At 35.2% G+C, this 19,259-nt stretch overlaps 1 protein-coding gene across 1 annotated transcript in view; it reads left to right on the top strand.

Annotated features, from left to right (window-relative positions):
- LOC121430330 overlaps window positions 1-14,533 on the top strand; it is a 16,544-nt gene extending 2,011 nt beyond the window's left edge. Inside the window, exons 2-10 of the mRNA XM_041627612.1 lie at window positions 2,029-2,082; window positions 3,618-3,713; window positions 6,372-6,671; window positions 7,129-7,403; window positions 7,764-7,885; window positions 9,203-9,596; window positions 11,085-11,586; window positions 12,755-12,894; window positions 14,102-14,533. Of these exons, the coding sequence (XP_041483546.1) occupies window positions 2,029-2,082; window positions 3,618-3,713; window positions 6,372-6,671; window positions 7,129-7,403; window positions 7,764-7,885; window positions 9,203-9,596; window positions 11,085-11,586; window positions 12,755-12,894; window positions 14,102-14,443 (2,225 nt within the window). The 3' untranslated portion in view covers window positions 14,444-14,533. The remainder of the gene's footprint in view (window positions 1-2,028; window positions 2,083-3,617; window positions 3,714-6,371; window positions 6,672-7,128; window positions 7,404-7,763; window positions 7,886-9,202; window positions 9,597-11,084; window positions 11,587-12,754; window positions 12,895-14,101) is intronic.
- Window positions 14,534-19,259: the final 4,726 nt, after the last annotated feature.

The following is a 19,259-nucleotide window of genomic DNA, read 5'->3' as shown; positions in this document are numbered from 1 at the left end:
CCCCCACCCACTTGGTTTCGCGCAATGGCTCGAAAAATATTTAAGGTTTTCAAAATTGTTGTGTGTAGGTAGATGACACAAAAATAAAACTAAGTTCGAATTCGGAGTCCACATGTCAAAGGTCAGCTCATTCAATATGAGAGACGATTTCTGTAAAATAACTCGAAAAATATTTGATTTATTTAAAAAAATGTTTATTGTGTAGGGAGATGACACCAAAATACAGGCTAAGTTCGAATTCCGAGCCCGCGCAGGTCAAAGCTCTTTATGTATTCGAGTTGGTTCAGTGGTCTAAATTTATTCATTATATATATATATATATTATTGAATATTGTAAAGAAATTCGATGAAGAGAACAATGGTAGGCGTGCGTAGCTTAAATCAATAATAATAATAATAATATAGGGTATTTATACTGCGCACATATCCACCTTGTTAGGTGCTCAAGGCGCTCCTATATTACCCGGCTAAGCTAGGCGCTCATAGCGCACACAGCTTTTTAAAGAATTACTTCCTACGGGTACCCATTTACCTCACCTGGGTTGAGTGCAGCACATTGTGGATCAGTTTTCTTGCTGAAGGAAATTATGCCAAGGTTCCCCAGAGCTATCTACCCTTTTGGAAAAATTGGTGATGCCTAAAAAATGTCTCTGCCGCCGGAATCAAACACGGGCCCCCAGGTTTGACCGCTGGTGCCTTAACCACTAGACCACAGAGACGGGTTAAATTAAAGAGTTGCCAAAGCTGTTGTACGTGTATAACTCTACACATTTGTATACTTTCTCCCATATGTGTACTGTATCAATAGCTTTGATCCAGCTGAGGCATGGCGGCTTGTCATTGTTCAAAACCCACCTTCACCTGACAAAGGAAATTATAATTGGTATGGTGTTGAAAATCTGTCTATCTGACAGACAATCGGATCGGGTCTCCCTAGCCACTAACCCATCTCTGTGGTCTAGTGGTTAAGGCACCGGCGTTCAAAGCTGGGGGTTCAGGTTCGATTCCCGGTAGAGTCATTTTTTCGGCATCACCAATTATTCAAAAAGGGTATATATATGTATAATGCATATTGGTATCTGCACAATGTTAAGTTCAATCATATTGATTGAATTTCTAATCGCATTAAGCGGGGGCATCTGTGTCCTTTGGACATGTCAAATTCATAGTTTGTATTATGCCTTAACAAGCAAAAGATCGTACCAATTAAAACATTGATGAAGGTAAAGTACATGTATTTATCATGTCACTGTCCGTAAACTGGGGAAATTATCGTCCAAATAGTGCCTAGTTTTAAAAATCTGCCCCCAAACCATGGAAATGAATGAAAGTTGGAGTCAGAAACCCATGCTTGCCCATGACTTGCTGCCCCAAATACCAGAATAATTACTACATGTAATAAAAAATTATCGCTAGGCTTGAAGATTGAATTGCTGCCATAACTTGATGTAAAAATTGTCTGAAAAAAATGAACAATAGAAAATGCATGATTATTTTTAGTTTTGTTGGTCTAGACATATTTATTTTATGCTCTTATTTTTAGAAGAGTCTCCAACAAATTTCATTGAAAAACAATGAAGAAAAAGGTCAAAAACAAAGAAATACATAAGAAATTGCAAAAAAACCCAATATAATACATAAGAAAATGTTTTGATATCGCATTTTTTTATGTACACTTGCTGAGAACACCACAAAGAGTTTCTATACCAAAAATTAGCACATTTGGAGCTTTATTTAGGGAGTTAGAGGAAAAAGTATGATTTCACATACTAATTACGCATAATTAGCATAATCACTTTATAGTGATTTGCATGAAATAAATTACCAAACAATTTTCAAAATTATGTTCCAGGCAACACGTGCCAATTTTCGGCGCAAATGCGTGGTTGACGGTCGTATGAACTCCCAAAATACCTTGGCCCAGATAGGATTAAAAATACATGAACGAAATGTTTGGTTGGCATTACCATATTTCACTTAGAATTATGATCTAACATTGGATACTGAACTTTGTTGCTCTCTGTTCAGAATCAGATGGAGAAAACAGAGCTGTTTCGGAAATAGAATGGAAAAATGAGGATGGTAAGTTTTTCGGAATGGTCCCAATATTTTTTGTAGCAACAAATGTATCGTGATGTAAATCTTTTATTTATGAAGAGTCAGTGAAGGAGGATAACTTTAAATTGGTATGATTATTTTTGAGGTTTGAATATTCAGCCCTCCTATTCTCTTGTATATAGCTGCAATTAAATATATATATTTAAACCTAAATTTACCCCCCAACATAATTTGTACAATTAATTTTGTTAAACCTGTATGTACACCAATTATGATCTGATTATGAGTGCACTCTAGACCAATATGTGCTTGCTTAGGATTTTTTATGTGCTAGAAAATAACTTGAAATAAAAAAAAAATTGAAAGTTTTTTTGAGTGTGTCATGAAATAATCAGATCTGGAACTGAAGGCCTGAATTTTACCGCTGGTACTCTATTTGCACTTTGTTAAAATTTGATTGATATAGCGATATATTGCTCGAGATATCACTAGATATTTGGGCATGTGGGTTTTCATTTTTCATCGAGAGATGTTTTGTCTGGTGGGATCACATGCCCCTTGTGATGTTATTGAGGTGACCTGACATAATATCCTTTGCCCCTGTAGATGTGTCATCTTCAGTACCTATAAATGTTGGCGGGGCAATCGTCCGGAGCAATTATTGGTGGAGGATTAATCTTATTGTATCCCCGAACAGAGTTCGGAGGATACTATGAATTTGGCCTCGTCGCGCCGCGTCCGCCGCCGCAGAGATTTCCTTGTGAGCGCTCTATCAGCTGCATTTCTTCTCCGATCATCTTAAAATTAGGCATGAAGGTTAGCGAAGCCACCTATCCATTTTGGTGTGGGCAAAGGTCACATGGTAAGGTCAAAGGTCATTTCAGGTCAACATTAAAGTTTAAATGAAAGGAAACTACTGCAAGGCAATTTTAAACATGGGTTTTTAGAGCAATTTTGAAATTATCGATATTTGAAATGACACCTAACTTTGCAACCGTAAGTCACTTTTCAACCAAACTTGGATGGTAGATGGATTTGGGGTACCTGCATGTTATGCTGCAGTCGGAGGTCACATGGTAAGGTCAGAGGTCAATTTCAGGTCAACATTGAAGTTTACATGCAAGACTCTCTTTCTCTGCAACCATAAGTCACTTTTCCACCACCCGTGGATGGTAGATGGGCTTGGGGAAACTGCATGCTATATGTCGGGTCATTGTCGCAATGATGTATTTATTTGTCAAATTTCCGTGTGAGCTCTATATATTGCAATGACGGATGACGCGATGGGTTCAGGGGATACATGTGCTCGTCTGCGTGACCCTCCGAGCATCTCTAGTTTTGCATAGAAATTGTTAATAGAGCAGATGCAGGCGGAGCAATTGTCATTTCACCAATCAGCTAGCCTACATACTGTATTTAAACCCATCTTATGATTAAATGTATCTTCAAGTAATAAATTATTGTAGGCATGAAATCAGTATTCAGCTGCACATTGTGAACGTCATTGATTATTCTTGGTGATAATTTTCCTCATAAAGCTTTATGTATTTTTATTTCAGTAACTCGTGGTAGGAAAAGGCGAAGAGCACATTTCATTGATTCAGATTCATCAGTTTGCAGTGATGGACATATAGGATCCTACATGAAGGGCAGAAGTAAGTGTTACTTTGTTTCAAATCATTGTAGCATTTGTAATTTTAATTTGACCTTTCAAAATCCACAAAAATGTACCTGCAAATGATACTTGAATCAAAGCAACCTTTCATTGACAAAAACCATGGAGAAATCAAGACTCATTTCAGAACAGAGAAGGGATTTAAGTCTCACTTGGCTGCATGCCTAGGGATGTTAGGTAATACACGCCGGCATGTCTTGGAGGTATGTAGGAGAGCAATTATAGTTAGTAGACTAACCAACCAGAAGTAAACTGCTTGTTTTCACTTTGAAACATGTAATTTCTCAGTGGTTATTTATTTTGGGTTTTTTCATGTTTCGATATAGTATGAATCCTACATATGATTTCATGTCTCATTGGACCCTAACGTATATTATGACATCATCAAAATGGCGTTGGAAGTCAAAATATCCATTTTGCCTGTTATGATGTCATTATAATTATGCAAATTTGGCTCTAACTCCATGAATATTGGTCAATTTTTGCCCTATTGTGGATATGTTGTAGCTTAGATCATGTGGGCAGTGGTTCAAGTCAGAGGGTGAACATTATTTTTCCTTTCTTACGCACGATCATTTATCCTTAAATCTCCCGAGGTATTTTGATTCTTGTCATTCCCGGGGGGGGGGCCATTATGGCCCCCCTTAAGATCTCGGCCGCCGATTGCGCGAGCGACGCAAAAATTTGCACGCTGGTAGTGTGCGATGTAATCTACAAGGCTGTATGGTAAAATTTTCCAAAATAATGAGATTTTATCTTATATGAATTAATTATGCTCATTTATGCATAAATCATACTTTTTGCTCTAATAAAGCTCCTAGAATGCTAATTTTTGGTAAAAATTTTCTTTGTAGCATTCTTAACAATCGTAATTCAAAAATACTTTGGTTTGGAAAAAAATTTCTTATGTATTTTATTGTTTTATGAATTTCATGTAGGCCTACATGTATTTCTTTGTTTTTTTACTTTTGTTTTTTATTGTTTTGTCAATGGAAATTGTTCCAGACATAATTCTGATCATAAACAAGGCAAAATTAATTAAGTTTAAAATCAGTAAAAGTAGAAATAATGATACATTCATGAATTTTGGCTAAATACGCAATTTGCATTGGATTTGTACATGAAATCACGTTTATGAGCAATTTTGGGTCTGACATGCACTTGCATAATGTTGCGTAATGTCGTAACCGCGTACCCGGGCGTCACAACTTTGGTCTCAAAATTTGCGCGAGACTTGAATGTAAAAAGTCAGTGAGCTGCAAGGTGAAAAAATTTCGCGCAGCAGATATATCGCGAAAATTGTTGAGGAGGGGGGGGCCATTATGGCCCCCACCCGGGAGAATTAGGGTTAAAAGAATTCCAAGAATTAACTTTAACATATTGCAAAATAATACAGATTATAATTAATTTTTTTCATATGATATCTATTTAATCATATCCGTTAATCTGTATCTGCTATTTGTGTTATAAATCTATCTATATTTCTATCTATCTATCTATCTATATCTGTCTGTCAGTCTGTCTATCTCTCTGTCTAATATATATCTATCTGTTTGAATATGTCTTGGCCATAAGGTTAATCAAGTATTACTAAACATCCTATTAGAGTTTCATATCACATGACCAAGGTCAAAGGTCATTTAGGGTCAATGAACTTAGACCATGTTGGAGGAATCAACATCGAAATCTTAACCTGAGGTTAAGTTTTTGAAATGTCATCAATATATGGACCTAGTTCATGAAACTTGGACATAAGGTTAATCAAGTATCACTGAACATCCTACATGAGGTTCACGTCACATGACCAAGGTCAAAGGTCATTTAGGGTCAATGAACTTTGGCCGAATTGGGGATATCTGTTGATTTCCCATCATAACTTTGAAAGTTTATGGATCTGATTCATGAAACTTGGACATAATAGTAATCAAGCATCACTGAAAATTTTGTGCAAGTTTGAGGTCTCATGATTAAGGTCAAAGGTCATTTAGGGTCAATGAACTTTGGCCGAATCGGGGGTATCTGTTGAATTACCATCATAACTTTGAAAGTTTATTGGTCTAGTTCATTAAACTTGGACATTAGAGTAATCAAGTATCACTGAACATCCTGTGCGCGTTTCAGGTCACATGACCAAGGTCAAAGGTCAATGAACTTTGGCCGAATTGGGTGTATCTGTTGAATTACCATCATAACTTTGAAAGTTTATGGATCTGATTCATGAAACTTGTACATAAGAGTAATCAAATATCACTGAACATCCTGTTCGAGTTTCAGGTCACATGATCAAGGTCAAAGGTCATGTAAGGTCAATGAACTTTGGCCATGTTGGGGTTTTTTGTTGAATAACCATCATATCTCTGTAAGTTTATTGGTCTAGTTCATAAAAAGTGGACATAAGAGTAACCATGTATCACTGAACATCTTGTGCGAGTTAGAGTAGTATTCAAAGTCAGCACTGCTGCTATATTGAACCGCGTGATGCAGGTGAGACGGCCAGAGGTATTCCACTTGTTAAATTTTAGTTTCGGACTCTGTAAAGCTTTATGGCAAGTGGAGAAAAAAATTATCTGTGTAAAAATGCAGGTGATGTATGCAAGTTCATTCACTATTATATTCTCTTTCCTGTTATTTTTTCCAGAACGAAATAAAGAAAGCCTTGAATTGTCTGCCATCCTGCGGATGAAGTGTTGTAAGAAATTCTGTCTACATAAAGTTTCCAGAGGTGAAGTGTTCAAATTTCGTACCTCCTTCCTTGCAAAGTCCAAATCAGAGCAAAGGCAATGGCTTCTGCAACACCTTTACGAACACCATGAAACAAGTGGCAGTTTCATAACATACATGTTCAACATTGGAACAACACACCTTTGCCAACGAGGTTGGAGGCTTGCTCTTGGTATTAAGAGAACAAGGATGTGGCAGGTGCAACGTGATTTCGAAAGTAAGTGTGTACATTAAATACTGCAAACATGTATATACAGTGTTGCCTTCCATAAATGAATATGCCTTAATTTATTGCCCTCTTACACTTACCCAACTGAACTGATGTAAACTGCCATTAAATCTGGGATATGCTTTACATGTAGTGTTTACTGATAACTTTTCCAATACCGGTCATCTACTTGCAGCAAAAAGCGCAGGTAGAAAGACCCTATTCAGGAAATGTATGCTAGGGCTAAATGGATTTTAGGCTCAAGGAGTAAAGACTACTGATTGAATGCTTTGATCAAAGGTTAACTTTTAATTGAAAAATAAAAGATAAAGAACGTACTTGCTTATAACTGAGACATTGAGTGTAATTGAGTTATATCCAAGTAAGCTTTCTTTCGTTAAGGGATACTTCATAAACATTAATTGCATTATCTTACAAGGCGCGATATTTCCGACTTGTTTTGCAGATGGGGTAAGGAGATACATGGCACCAAACTATCATCGTATTGGGATGCAGTCTTCCAAAGTACTCAATTCAATTGCTTGGCTCTCAGACTTTTCAAATCGCTTTGGAGAGAAGTTACCTACATGTCAAAAGATTCACCTGCCATCATGTCTTACGAGAGAAAGTATATACAGACTCATGAAGGAGGAAGTGGAAAACAAATGTGCAGAGGTGTGCAGCAAGTCACGTTTTTTCCATGTTTGGAGGAAGGAAATGTCACATATTAGCATTCCAAAGGTACATATTTTTATCCTTCTCTGTCAAATACTTCCAAAGGTGAATGTCAAAGTCATGTTTTTACTAGCTTGTATGAATGTGTATGCCCTTATATGGTTTGAAGGATACAATATTTAGATGTGTTTTGCTGGATAGATTTTTTTTTTGGGGGGGACCATGATTGTTTTTCAGTAGTAAAACAAAATATAATGATGCATTTTAAAATTTTCATTGGATAAGTACACAAATAAAATGATCAGAAGCGTTTTCTATTACTTTCTTAGTTTAGTTCAAACAATGTAATCCCTTTCTTTGAGTACGTGTAAATGGATTCATCAACATAAATGGATTTAATAATCTCTGTGTTTCTTTGAAAAACAGGTTAACCGATTTTCGAAATGTGACATTTGCACTACACTGAAGACCAATATTGAGAAGACAACTGACAAGGTGGCAAGGCAGACCCTGTATCAACAACGAGAGATACATCTAGAACAACAGAAGTAAGGAAACACCTCTGACTGTTATTCTGAACAAGATAGATATGAACATAAGATATGACCATCATTTTTTAATGCCCCTGCAGAGGAAGTCCAGAGGGGGTATTAAACGTTGACGCTGTCTGTCCGTCCTTTCGTTTCCCCACTTGGTTTCCGCGCAAAAAAATCAAGAAATACTCAACAGATAAAAACTTTCATGTGTAGGTACATGTAGATGACACCCAAATACAGGGTACATGTAAGTTGAAATTCAGAGTCCGCATGTCAAAGGTCACAACTCATTAAATATGCGAGTTGGTTTCCGCATGATAACCTATGAAATATTCAGCAGATTAAAAAAAAAATGTGGGTGTGTAGGTACATGACAACAAAATACAGGCTAAGTATAAATTCAGAGCTCGCAGGTCAAAGGTCACAGCTGATTAAATATGCAAGCTGTTTTCCCCATGATAATCTCGGAAATTTTCACCAGATATTAAAAATGTTTGGTGTCTGAGTAGCTGACACCAAATATAGTCAGGTCACATCAGATGACCTGACTGTCATATCTTCTGTCAGAGATTACTACGGAAAGGGTGAATCTTTTATAGGTCAAAGGTCTAAATTTATTCATTACATATTTGCCTATTAGTTCCTGCACGCTGTTAAGTTTGAATGAATTTCTGATCGCGTTAAGCGAGGGCATCTGTGTCCTTTAGACATGTCAAATTTTGTGTCTATAGAAATCTTCATATTAAAAATTATTCTGGGAGTTTGAAGTGCAAGGTCCGAGGCTCATCTGATGATAATCCCCTAAGTGGAATATCTTTTTTTTTATATTCCACAATTCATCTCTTCAAAAACCTTGTATCTCATTTTCTCATCAAGATTAGTCTTTTGCATAAATACGTGCATTTCTATTTGGAACTTTCAAAATTATCATTGATCTTTTCCAATATTGTGAATGATGTGCATTAAAATTTGTTCCATAACTCATTTAGTTTGAGCTGGATCCATAGCATTTATTTTGTAATGTTTAGTTGATTGCAACTGATAAAAGATTATAACTTTCCTGGGTGGTATACCGACAAAAAATAAATACAGAGCTTGCTTCCGTGTCATCTTTTTGAGATGTTTTTATTTTTCAATTTTATGATGTTGGGCATGTTAAGCGAGACACAACCCTCCCTTATAAAAGGGCTGTGGGAGTATTAGATGATAAACAACCAATAGTAATTTATTAGTAATAATTCAGAAATTTCTCAAATGTTTTGTTTTGCCCAGGATTTACACTTTAATATTCATCTTAAATTTTTTTACTTTGTTTTGCTTTTCCGTCAGAAATGAGAGACACAAATACTACAAACATATACAAAAGGCTCGACGGGAACCGACCAAGTATATGAGTATAATCGTTGATGGAATGGATCAGAAGGCAACAAGCATCCCACGATTTTACCGACAGTCCAAGTCAACGAGCTCAGCTTGGAAATTACAGTCACATATTACTGGGGCTCTTGTTCATGGAAGAGGAACCCATCTCTTTGTCGATCTGAAGGAATTCCCCCATGATTCAAACTTGACTACCAATATCTTGCTCAACATTCTACGGAAATACGACAAAACTCTGCCTGATGTTCTCTACCTGCAGATGGACAACTGCGGAAGGGAAAATAAAAACCAGTGTGTCATAGCACTTTGTGCTCTGCTAGTGGAACTGAATGTATTTCGAAAGGTGAGATGAAAGATTTTTAAGATATAAAGTTAGGTGTTAATAATAATAATACATAGGATTTATACAGTGAGAATCAATAAAAAAGTTACACTTTGAAAAAGTCATGGAAATTGATAAATATACCACATGGGGATAACTTTTTAACATATATTCTTGGGTTTAGGTGTCATCTATCAAATGAAAGAAACAAATGATATAACTTCTGAAGGTTTCCATGGCGAAGAACAAAAAAAGGACCACCCAATCTCCTTTTCAGGACCAACATTTGCCCAAGAAAGATACATGGTGTACCATGAAACCTACTACACTATTGAAAGAAACAATTTTGACAGAATGTTACACTTGAGTGAGCACTGTCCATTTTTGTAATTGGTTTGTGCAGAAATGCTTATTTTTCACCTTGTGTAAAAGAAAAAGGTGAAGAAAAACTGACTGCAGTACAATTCTTGCCATTCTTCTCATAAATTGAAATAAACAGATACATATTTTGTAACAACTTTGGCACCCAAATTAACATTTTAACCTGGGGTAAGCACAACCTATACCTTTCTTATGCCAACTGGAGAATGTAAACCAAAGTTTATTTCAGACATTTCCAGCATTCTTTCACTAAGTTTTTATCATTAAAAGTGGTACCATATTTCATGATTCATTCAATATTTGATTTTCCACATTTTCCCCAAGTTTGACAATGATTAAGAAAACGAAAATAAATCCAAAGTCATTTCATGTGAGCCACATGCTCCATGTTAAGCAGATATCACACAAGGCCTCAATGTATGGGGAGGGGGGAGGGTGCAATGGTGCTCTACGGAGTGTTTTGGGCAAGGAAGTAAGTTAAAAAGGTAAAAGATATCTTCAAATCGATCTTCTTAGCTTAAGTCCATGTGTTCTTCAAAATTTATGCCTACTTTTATACAGATAACTATTTCCAAGTCCTGCACAAATCATTTTCCATAAAACTTTTCAAAAGTAAGTGGTGGTCACTTAAGTGGAAAGAATTTTGACAGTTTTACCGTTTTTTGCTTAAAGAGATCTGCACTAATGAAAGGTTGTTTGCTTCCTTTCAATAAAAAAAAAATCAATTTTTTATTGCAAAACTTTGTAGGTATACAAATGAAGTCAGTGGTGCTGAAGGCATTGTACAGTACTTTTCATGTTTTGAATGAAAGTAATTATTCTAAAACCAGCATAGTAATATCAGTTAAAGGAAATGTTTCTGTGATTTATACAAAGCTGGAATTGATCGATAGTTACATGCAACTTTTATTTGAAGTGTATAAAATATTTCATAGAAATGTCTTATTAAAATTTCCTATAGCAGAAATTAACTTAAATTAACTAAAAATTTACTTAAATTGTAGCATTTAGCTTGCATTATATTTCAAATTCATTATTTTCCTATAATCTCCTTTACTGTACATTTATGCTTGTTCATCATATGCATTGGGATTAACTAGATTTTTACCCTTTTTCTTGGTACTACAGGTAAAAATAGGCTTCCTTATGAAAGGACACACACATGAAGACGTGGATCAACTATTTAGCAGAGTTTCAGTGCACACATCCAAGCAGAACATTCCAACCCTATCATCATTAATGACCAACATCACACAGGGGTATAATAAACCCAACACGACATCAGAGAGATTAACTTCAATTTTCAACATACGTGACTGGCTCCAACCCAACATGCACAAAGTGTCTCACCACAGCCACCCTCACCAGTTCAGAATAACCAAGGATGAAAATGGAAAGGCTGTACTACATACAAAGAAATGGAGTAATACTTCTGAGTGGCAGTGCACAACAGGAGAAAATTACATCATCAAGACTCATCCAGAAGGAGTACCTCACATTGTAGAACCGTTTACAGCTGAACTTGATCTTAATAATCTTCGGCGAGATCTACCCAAATACAAACCTTACCTGACCCAAGTAGAAGTTACTGAATGGGAAGAGCTTTTAAGCTCTCTGGAATGCAGTGATGGTTTGTTTATATTTACTTAATTATCTAATGAACTTATTTGGTTAATCATAAAAAGACCTCTTTCCAATTACTTTGCTTTTACATGTAGCTGTTTGTAACTTCTTAGCCCTTCTTCTTCGATATTTCCAAAATGCATAAAGATAGCGCCGCAAAATTTTATGACTTTTTCTTTGAAGTCACCTTCAACTTTTGAGACCAAATTCGCAAAATAAGGGTATAGCATTGCGATGTCACATGGCTTTTAAGAGACATGCCGAAAATGGCTCATTTTTATACTCTGTGTACAAAGTCTATGGGAGATGAAAATCGTAAAAGGATTATTATTTTTTATTGTTATTGGTCTGCTTAATTAATTTAGGGTTTAATTTTGTGTTAAATGGTCTGTAATGATTTCCATTGAATAACAATTTTAAAAAAGATGAAAAAGCAAAGAAATACATAAGAAAAAAAAAGAAATACACAAGGTAAAAATTGGCTTTCACAAGTTTTCTTTTTGGAAACCTTTAAATTAGATTACAAAGATGAGGTCTGCAAAAAAAGAAAATTTGAAGTGAAATGGGTGTTAAGTATGCAAATAATATTTTTCATGAATAAATTTGCATGTTTTATTCATGATAAATAAAACAAAAATTATTTTTGGAATTTTCTTATATTATCTTGTAGTTTATGTGGTAAGGTATGTGTGTTCCAAAGTCCAGCGTGATCGCGCAAATGGCAGATGAGATCAGAGGGGGGGGGGGGGGGCATCATGGGCCCCCTAGTCCTCAATACCTTTTAAATAGACCAGTCTTTTTAGGGTCAAGTACCAAGAGCATCCTTGGACAGATATTGTATAAAAAGGTGAATGGCAAAACAATAGATTTTGATCAGTAGATGCATAGTGATTTTACGTTTAGATATTTTAGTTTTAATGCACATGTACTTTCTAATTTACAAAATCATATATTTACTTAGTAAATAGTCTGGTATGCATGTGTTTCTCATTACTCTGATTATATCAAGTAGTTGTATGCATTACATGTATAGGAGTTCACTTTTTTATCATTTTCTTGGCCTTACACACATAATGAGATATGCTTATATTGTTATGCCATTAAAATAATCAGGGAACATTTTAAAACGAAATTGAAACTGTATTTTGAAATGATACTTTCTGTCTTCCTTCTAGACAATAACTTAAATGACACTTGGATGCTGCTGGACATTCTCATGGGCAAGGATTCACAAGCTTCAATCCAACAACGACCTGAAAATGGAGAAGAGAATAATGTGGCTTTCTCAAATGATGAGCAGGCACCCATTATTCCCGTAAGTTTATTTACTTCAAACTTGTGGTTTCATTTTTTGCTTAATGTAAGAAATACTTTATAATGCTATAACTATTCTTTAATTTGTTTAAAAGAACACATTAAATGAAATCCAAATCAATATCCATTTCTAACGTATTTCATTGTTCATTCATTTTTAGAATTTCTTAAAAAGTTATAAAAGGGTGAAGTTTACATTAATATGCACATGTTGAATGGATGGCTCTAAAAATTGAGACAGAGTGCACATCCCCTAGCTGCGCCCCTGGATGGATCCATTACCTCAATTGTATTTACTGTATACCATGTTGACATTAAATGTATTTATTTATCATTATTTTTGGGGGGGAGGCAGGGTTCTGAAATTGTTTTTGTATGCAAAATTTGTAAAAGGTTAAATGACATGAAAAAAATTATTTTCGTAAAAAGCATCAGCAAAAAGATGGAAATGATGTTAAAACTGTTCAAAGTAAACCCCTTGTCCAAAGTCACCACAGTTTAGGGTAGACACAATTATGATACTTACTGGACTGTACTTTGGAAGATACAAAATATTATTTGGGAATAAAGGGAAATGATCAGATTTATGGATCATGAACTCGAAGTTTAAGGTGCATTTATTCAAGCTTGTTTAGAAAGAAAATATAAATCATTGTAATTATGTTTATTTTTTCAAATGCATAATTGGTTATACTCTCTCAAATGACGTTTAATGACAGTAGACATTAATTATTTTGGCTATTTTCCAGGGTTGTTACGTTTTCAAGCTTTGCTTTTGTGACGACACTTGCAACTATTCTACTTATTGTAACAGGAAATACCACTTAATGATTTTTATTTATGTAAGATATGTTTGAGGATTTATATACAAAACTATTGTTCATTATTTTGATGTCAAGTCTCAGATATGTATTTTCTTGTCCAGAATTTTGTTATGAAAAATGTTGCAAAAACCAATAAATGAAATGAAATGAAAAAAAAAAAAATAATGCTTAATGTGGTTGACACATGAACTGTCGGATTTCAAACTTGTTTATGAGAGGCTGTTCTCATTTATAAAGGTTTATTTTATAAAGAGCAGTTTATTACAAACATTTGAAATATTTTGTCAATTCAAAATAATATTAAATATCATATTTTTGAAATTATTTGGACAGAGACTCTAACTTGAAGTAATTATTTCCCTTTCTTTGTTGTGTCTTTACCAGGTTAACATCGGTCCTAAGCAACGGCCTGAAAGAGTTCCTCCTCAGTTGAGAGTCGACTGTATGATAGGGGTCTATCTGAGAGAATACAGGCATGAATGGCCACAAGTTGGGAAAGTCACCGCAATAGGGCAGGAGAGCATCACATTACACTGGTTTTCAGGGACAGCAACATCTGCATGGACGCCATTGTACCGAAAAGCTAGAAAAGGACAAGAACCATACATTCAGACCATTCCATCAGCAAGTACCATCACACACCCATTTCATCTAACTGGAACAGACAAGATTCCCCAGGAAGTGCAGCGCCAACTTCGAGAAAAACATGAAGAACTATACTCGTAGTACTGGAGGATATGATATGCTACATTGTGTTTCTTGGGTCATCTGTCTGAACATCTCTACATGTGTACATCTATATCTGTCAATCCTATTTTCATTCTCACAATAACTTTGGAACTGCTTTACGGTTCAGTTTGAACTTTCTTTTTATGTATTCATTAGGGAGGGACAATGAACTGATTAGATATTAGAGTCTCTGGATCATTGGTTGAAGGTCATAGATCTCATTTTTACCAGAAAATCTAGTCCTCACAATATCTTGGGCTTCACTTATGCGACCTCAAGCCAGAATCATGATTTGAATCATGATTAAGAACACAACATGAATCACAATATCACAGAATCAGCGTTTAGACGACCTTCACTCCAATGCTGTTTCTCTTCAGATTTGGGCCAATCCAGTGCACATCACTAGTGCTCAGTTTGACAGAGGAAGTTTTTCGCACGTGTTTCGGCTCTCGAAAACCCTTTTGCTTCCAGAATTCAGTCTATACCTCATTTGGTTTACTTCTATCATAGGGTCCATATGCTTCTATTCATCTTGTTGGTTTATCCAAAATGGTGTTTGGAAGTGAATTCAGCGTAGATCCAATTTAATATTGGTACCGTATACTCAACAACAACTGAGATCATTGTCTGTCCAGTTAATTCATTTACTAGAACTTGAAGTTGAAGACATGACCAAAAATTGAAAAGTAGTGGATGATTCGATGACCAACACAGAACTTGAACATGACAAGAAATACATGCATAGTACATAATCATGAACAAACAATGAGCTATAGAGCACCTTGAGCTTGGTAAGAGTCAAAAACCGAAAGTAGCCCGACACAACAGTGGGGTCATTGAATCATATTGTAATCACGATATCGTTTATTCGAACATTTTCTTACGTGATTCTGCAGAAATGTCTTTCCAAACGCCCCTTTTTTCTGTTGCATGTATGTGATTCTAATCATTATATTCAATTTCGACTAAACGCAATTGTGATTCTGCAGAATCCTGATTTGAATCATGATTTAGATCATGATTCTAGGGTAAAAAAGTGGCGGATAAACGCACCCTTATAGGGCTTAACCAACTTTGTGCAAGCCAGGTAAAATAAGATAAGATTGTGTTGCCTATAGCATGTAATGTTTTGACGAATAAATAAAGAAACAGAGATGTAAAGACTTTGAAATGTATTATGTCATTATCAATATATCTTTTATGAACGTTCCCACTCATATTGTCCTATGAAGTGTTCCTATAGAGACGCTTAATGTAACTCTGCATCCTGTAAGGGAAAAAGCATCTGGCATTCCCTGTTACTAACTTACACATTTTTCATACATTAAAACACCCATGGCTGTTAAGATGAATTTGTACCTTGTAACTGGTTGTGTCTTATGTTGAAGATAATTATAGGCCAGAAGTCAATTCCTTTTAACATTTTTACAACAGACATTTATTTGGTTATCTGCAACATCAAATCATTACTGCGTCACCTTACTAGCAGCCATAGCGTTTTCTCTAAAAGTGGTCAATGTGTAATATCATAGTATAGTCTATGCTTGCAGACCTTTATCAGTTATCACCACACCTCCCTTTCTTTAAAGAGGTTTATATACACATTTATAATACTCCTTAAACTACAGTGACAGGGTAGATTACCTGTACACTTACAACAATACTAGGGAATTATTCTGCCCTGTAAAGCTGGAGTACTGTCGCTTTCAAATATTTCAACATATAAAAACATAACAGTTCATGTATTTCTTTTTTGCTGTTCATGATGCGACAATTCATTGAACCAGTAGAGACATCTGTTGAGTTGAGTTTTATGATACCGATAAATTCAATCCCGTATTGCTGATTAACTTTAACATGCAAATTCATATCATGCACGTGCAATCATGCAGTTATATATCATGAGGTTGTAATCGAGTTCAAACCATTTACAGTTTTAAAGTTATCTTTGAACTCATATGCCTATTTACAAAAAGAAACACAAAAGTTTTTTCTGTTTAGTTCACTTTCCTCTACGAGTTTGAACGATCTGGCAGGTTAACGACTCGTCCACTTCTGGTTGTTCGGGATGGTGATGAAGATGTGCGAACATCAGATGCGGGTTCTGCTTCTGTGTTGTCATCTAGCTCGAAGTCATCCTGTGTTGGTAGTGGAATAGACTCGGCTTGGTGTCTAGGATCTGGCCTGAGGTGATGTCTGTTTCTGCGACGTATCACGCCTGTAGCTGTCTCAACTTGTTAACGATCATTGACGGACTTTATGCTACCACGTTGTGACCTGTATTACTTTTCATGTCTTTAAGTATCATATGATCTCCACACATAATGTGGACTTGATGTGTGGTGAATATCCCATTCTTTTGCAATTGAGGACCATTATCCGACATCAGTTCACATGGTGTACCATGACGAGAAAATATTGCTTTCATGTGATTTATCATGGCCTTGCTTGTAGTCGAAGTCATTGTACATACTTCAATGAATTGTGAGTAGAAGTCAACGACGACGACCATATTCTCTTTTGTTCAAAGTGAATAGATCTACAGCAACTTTTTTCCAAGGACGATTGAGCACGTTTGAGGATTTAGGCTTTCAGCCTGTTTTGGTTTGTACATTAGGCATGATGTACAATTTTGGACCATTTCAGTTACGTCTGCATTGGTTCTGGGCCTATAGATTACTTCCCTGAACGTGCCTTACATTTTTCAACCTTCGTGTACTTGGTTTAGTATGTACTGTCTCATGGAAGTTCGAACTACTATTTTAGAACCTTTGAAGATGATTCCATTTGCTTCCTAGAGTTCACTTCTGATGTTCCAGTACTGTTTGATTCTTGCTGGATATTGTTGCATATTTTCTGGCCAACCATTTCTGATGGTGGCTAGCAACTCATGAAGCTCTACATCCTTTTTGGTCTCTTCAATAATTTATTGTTTTTTGTTTGATGTTACTGGCATTTTGCTTGTACAATCATATCTACATAGACTCTGATATCTTATTCAGTTTCATCATTCAATTCTGCTTTTGGATCTACTGCTTGTGAAAGTGTATCAGCAGTGAACATGTACTTTGAGATCATATCTCTGTACTCTAATTAGTAATCTGTGAATGCGTAGAGGACAATCTGCCTATGACTTAAGGGTCAAGTCCTCCTCAGAAAACTGTTGATTTGAATCAATAGAAAAAAATCAAACAAGCACAATGCTGAAAGTGTCATCAAAATCGGATGTAAAATAAGAAAGTTATGACATTTCAAACTTTCGCTTATTTTGAACAAATAGTTATATGAATGAGCCAGTTACATCTAAATGAGAGTCGATGATGTCATTCACTCACTATTTCTTTTGTTTTTTATATTTAGAATTATGCAATATTTCAATTTTTACAATTAGGACCTGGACCTCTTTGCCTGTAGCACAAAATGTTAAAATAATGTAATTCCAAGTTTTCAGGGAGGAATGAAACTTCATTTCACATGACAATGACGAGAAAATAAAAATATTTCATATAATAAAATACAAAGGAACAAAAGAAGTAGTGAGTGAGTGATATCATCAGTTTCTCATTTGCATACCGACCAAAATATGCATGTAACTGTTTTTGTGAAATGAAACGAAACTTTAAAATGCCATAACTTTCTTATTTTACGTCCAATTTTGATGAAACTTATTTCAGTGTTATGCTTGTTGATTTTTTCTCTTTTAATTCAAATCAAGTTTTTGTTGGGGTGGACTTGTCCTTTAACAAACAATGGAATACCCTTGAGATAAATTTATACCTTGTAGCCAATCCATGAGATAAATTTATATCTTGTAGCATACCCTTGGGATAAATGTATATCTTGTAGTATACCCATGGGATAAATTTATATCTTGTAGTATACCAGTGAGATAAGTTTGTATCTTGTAGCATACCCATAAGATGTATATCTTGTAGTATACCAGTGAGATAAGTTTATATCTTGTAGCATACCCATGAGATAAATTAATATCTTGTAGCGTACCCATGAGATAAATTTATATCTTTTAGCATACACATGGGCTAAATTTATATCTTGTAGCATACCAATGGGATAAATTTATATCTTGTAGCATACACATAGATAAATTTATAACTTCTAGTGTACCCATGAGATAAATTTATATCTTGCAGCGTACCCATGAGATAAATTTATATCTTGTAGCACACCCATGAGATAAATTTATATCTTGTAGTGTACCCATGAGATAATTTATATATTGTAGCATACCAGTGAGATAAATCTATACTTTGTAGCGTACCCATGAGATAAATTTATATCTTGCAGCGTACCCATGGGATAAATTTATATCTTGTAGCATACCCATCGGATAAATTTATATCTTGCAGCGTACCCATGAGATAAATTTATATGTTGTAGCACACCCATGAGATAAATTTATATCTTGTAGCATACCCATCGGATAAATTTATATCTTGTAGCATACCCATGAGATAAATTTATATCTTGTAGCATACCCATGAGATAAATTTATATCTTGTAGCACACCCATGAGATGAATTTATATCTTGTAGCATACCCATGGGATAAATTTATATCTTGCAGCGTACCCATCGGATAAATTTATATCTTGTAGCACACCCATGAGATAAATTTATATCTTGTAGCATACCCATGAGATAAATTTATATCTTGCAGCGTACCCATGAGATAAATTTATATCTTGTAGCATACCCATGAGATAAATTTATATCTTGCAGCGTACCCATCGGATAAATTTATATCTTGTAGCATACCAGTGAGATAAATTTATACCTTGTAGTATACACAT

Source organism: Lytechinus variegatus, chromosome 1, assembly GCF_018143015.1.
Source record: "Lytechinus variegatus isolate NC3 chromosome 1, Lvar_3.0, whole genome shotgun sequence".
Lineage (NCBI taxonomy): Eukaryota > Metazoa > Echinodermata > Echinoidea > Temnopleuroida > Toxopneustidae > Lytechinus > Lytechinus variegatus.
The sequence above is the reverse complement of the archived record's forward strand: the minus strand, read 5'-3'. Positions and strand labels throughout refer to the sequence as shown.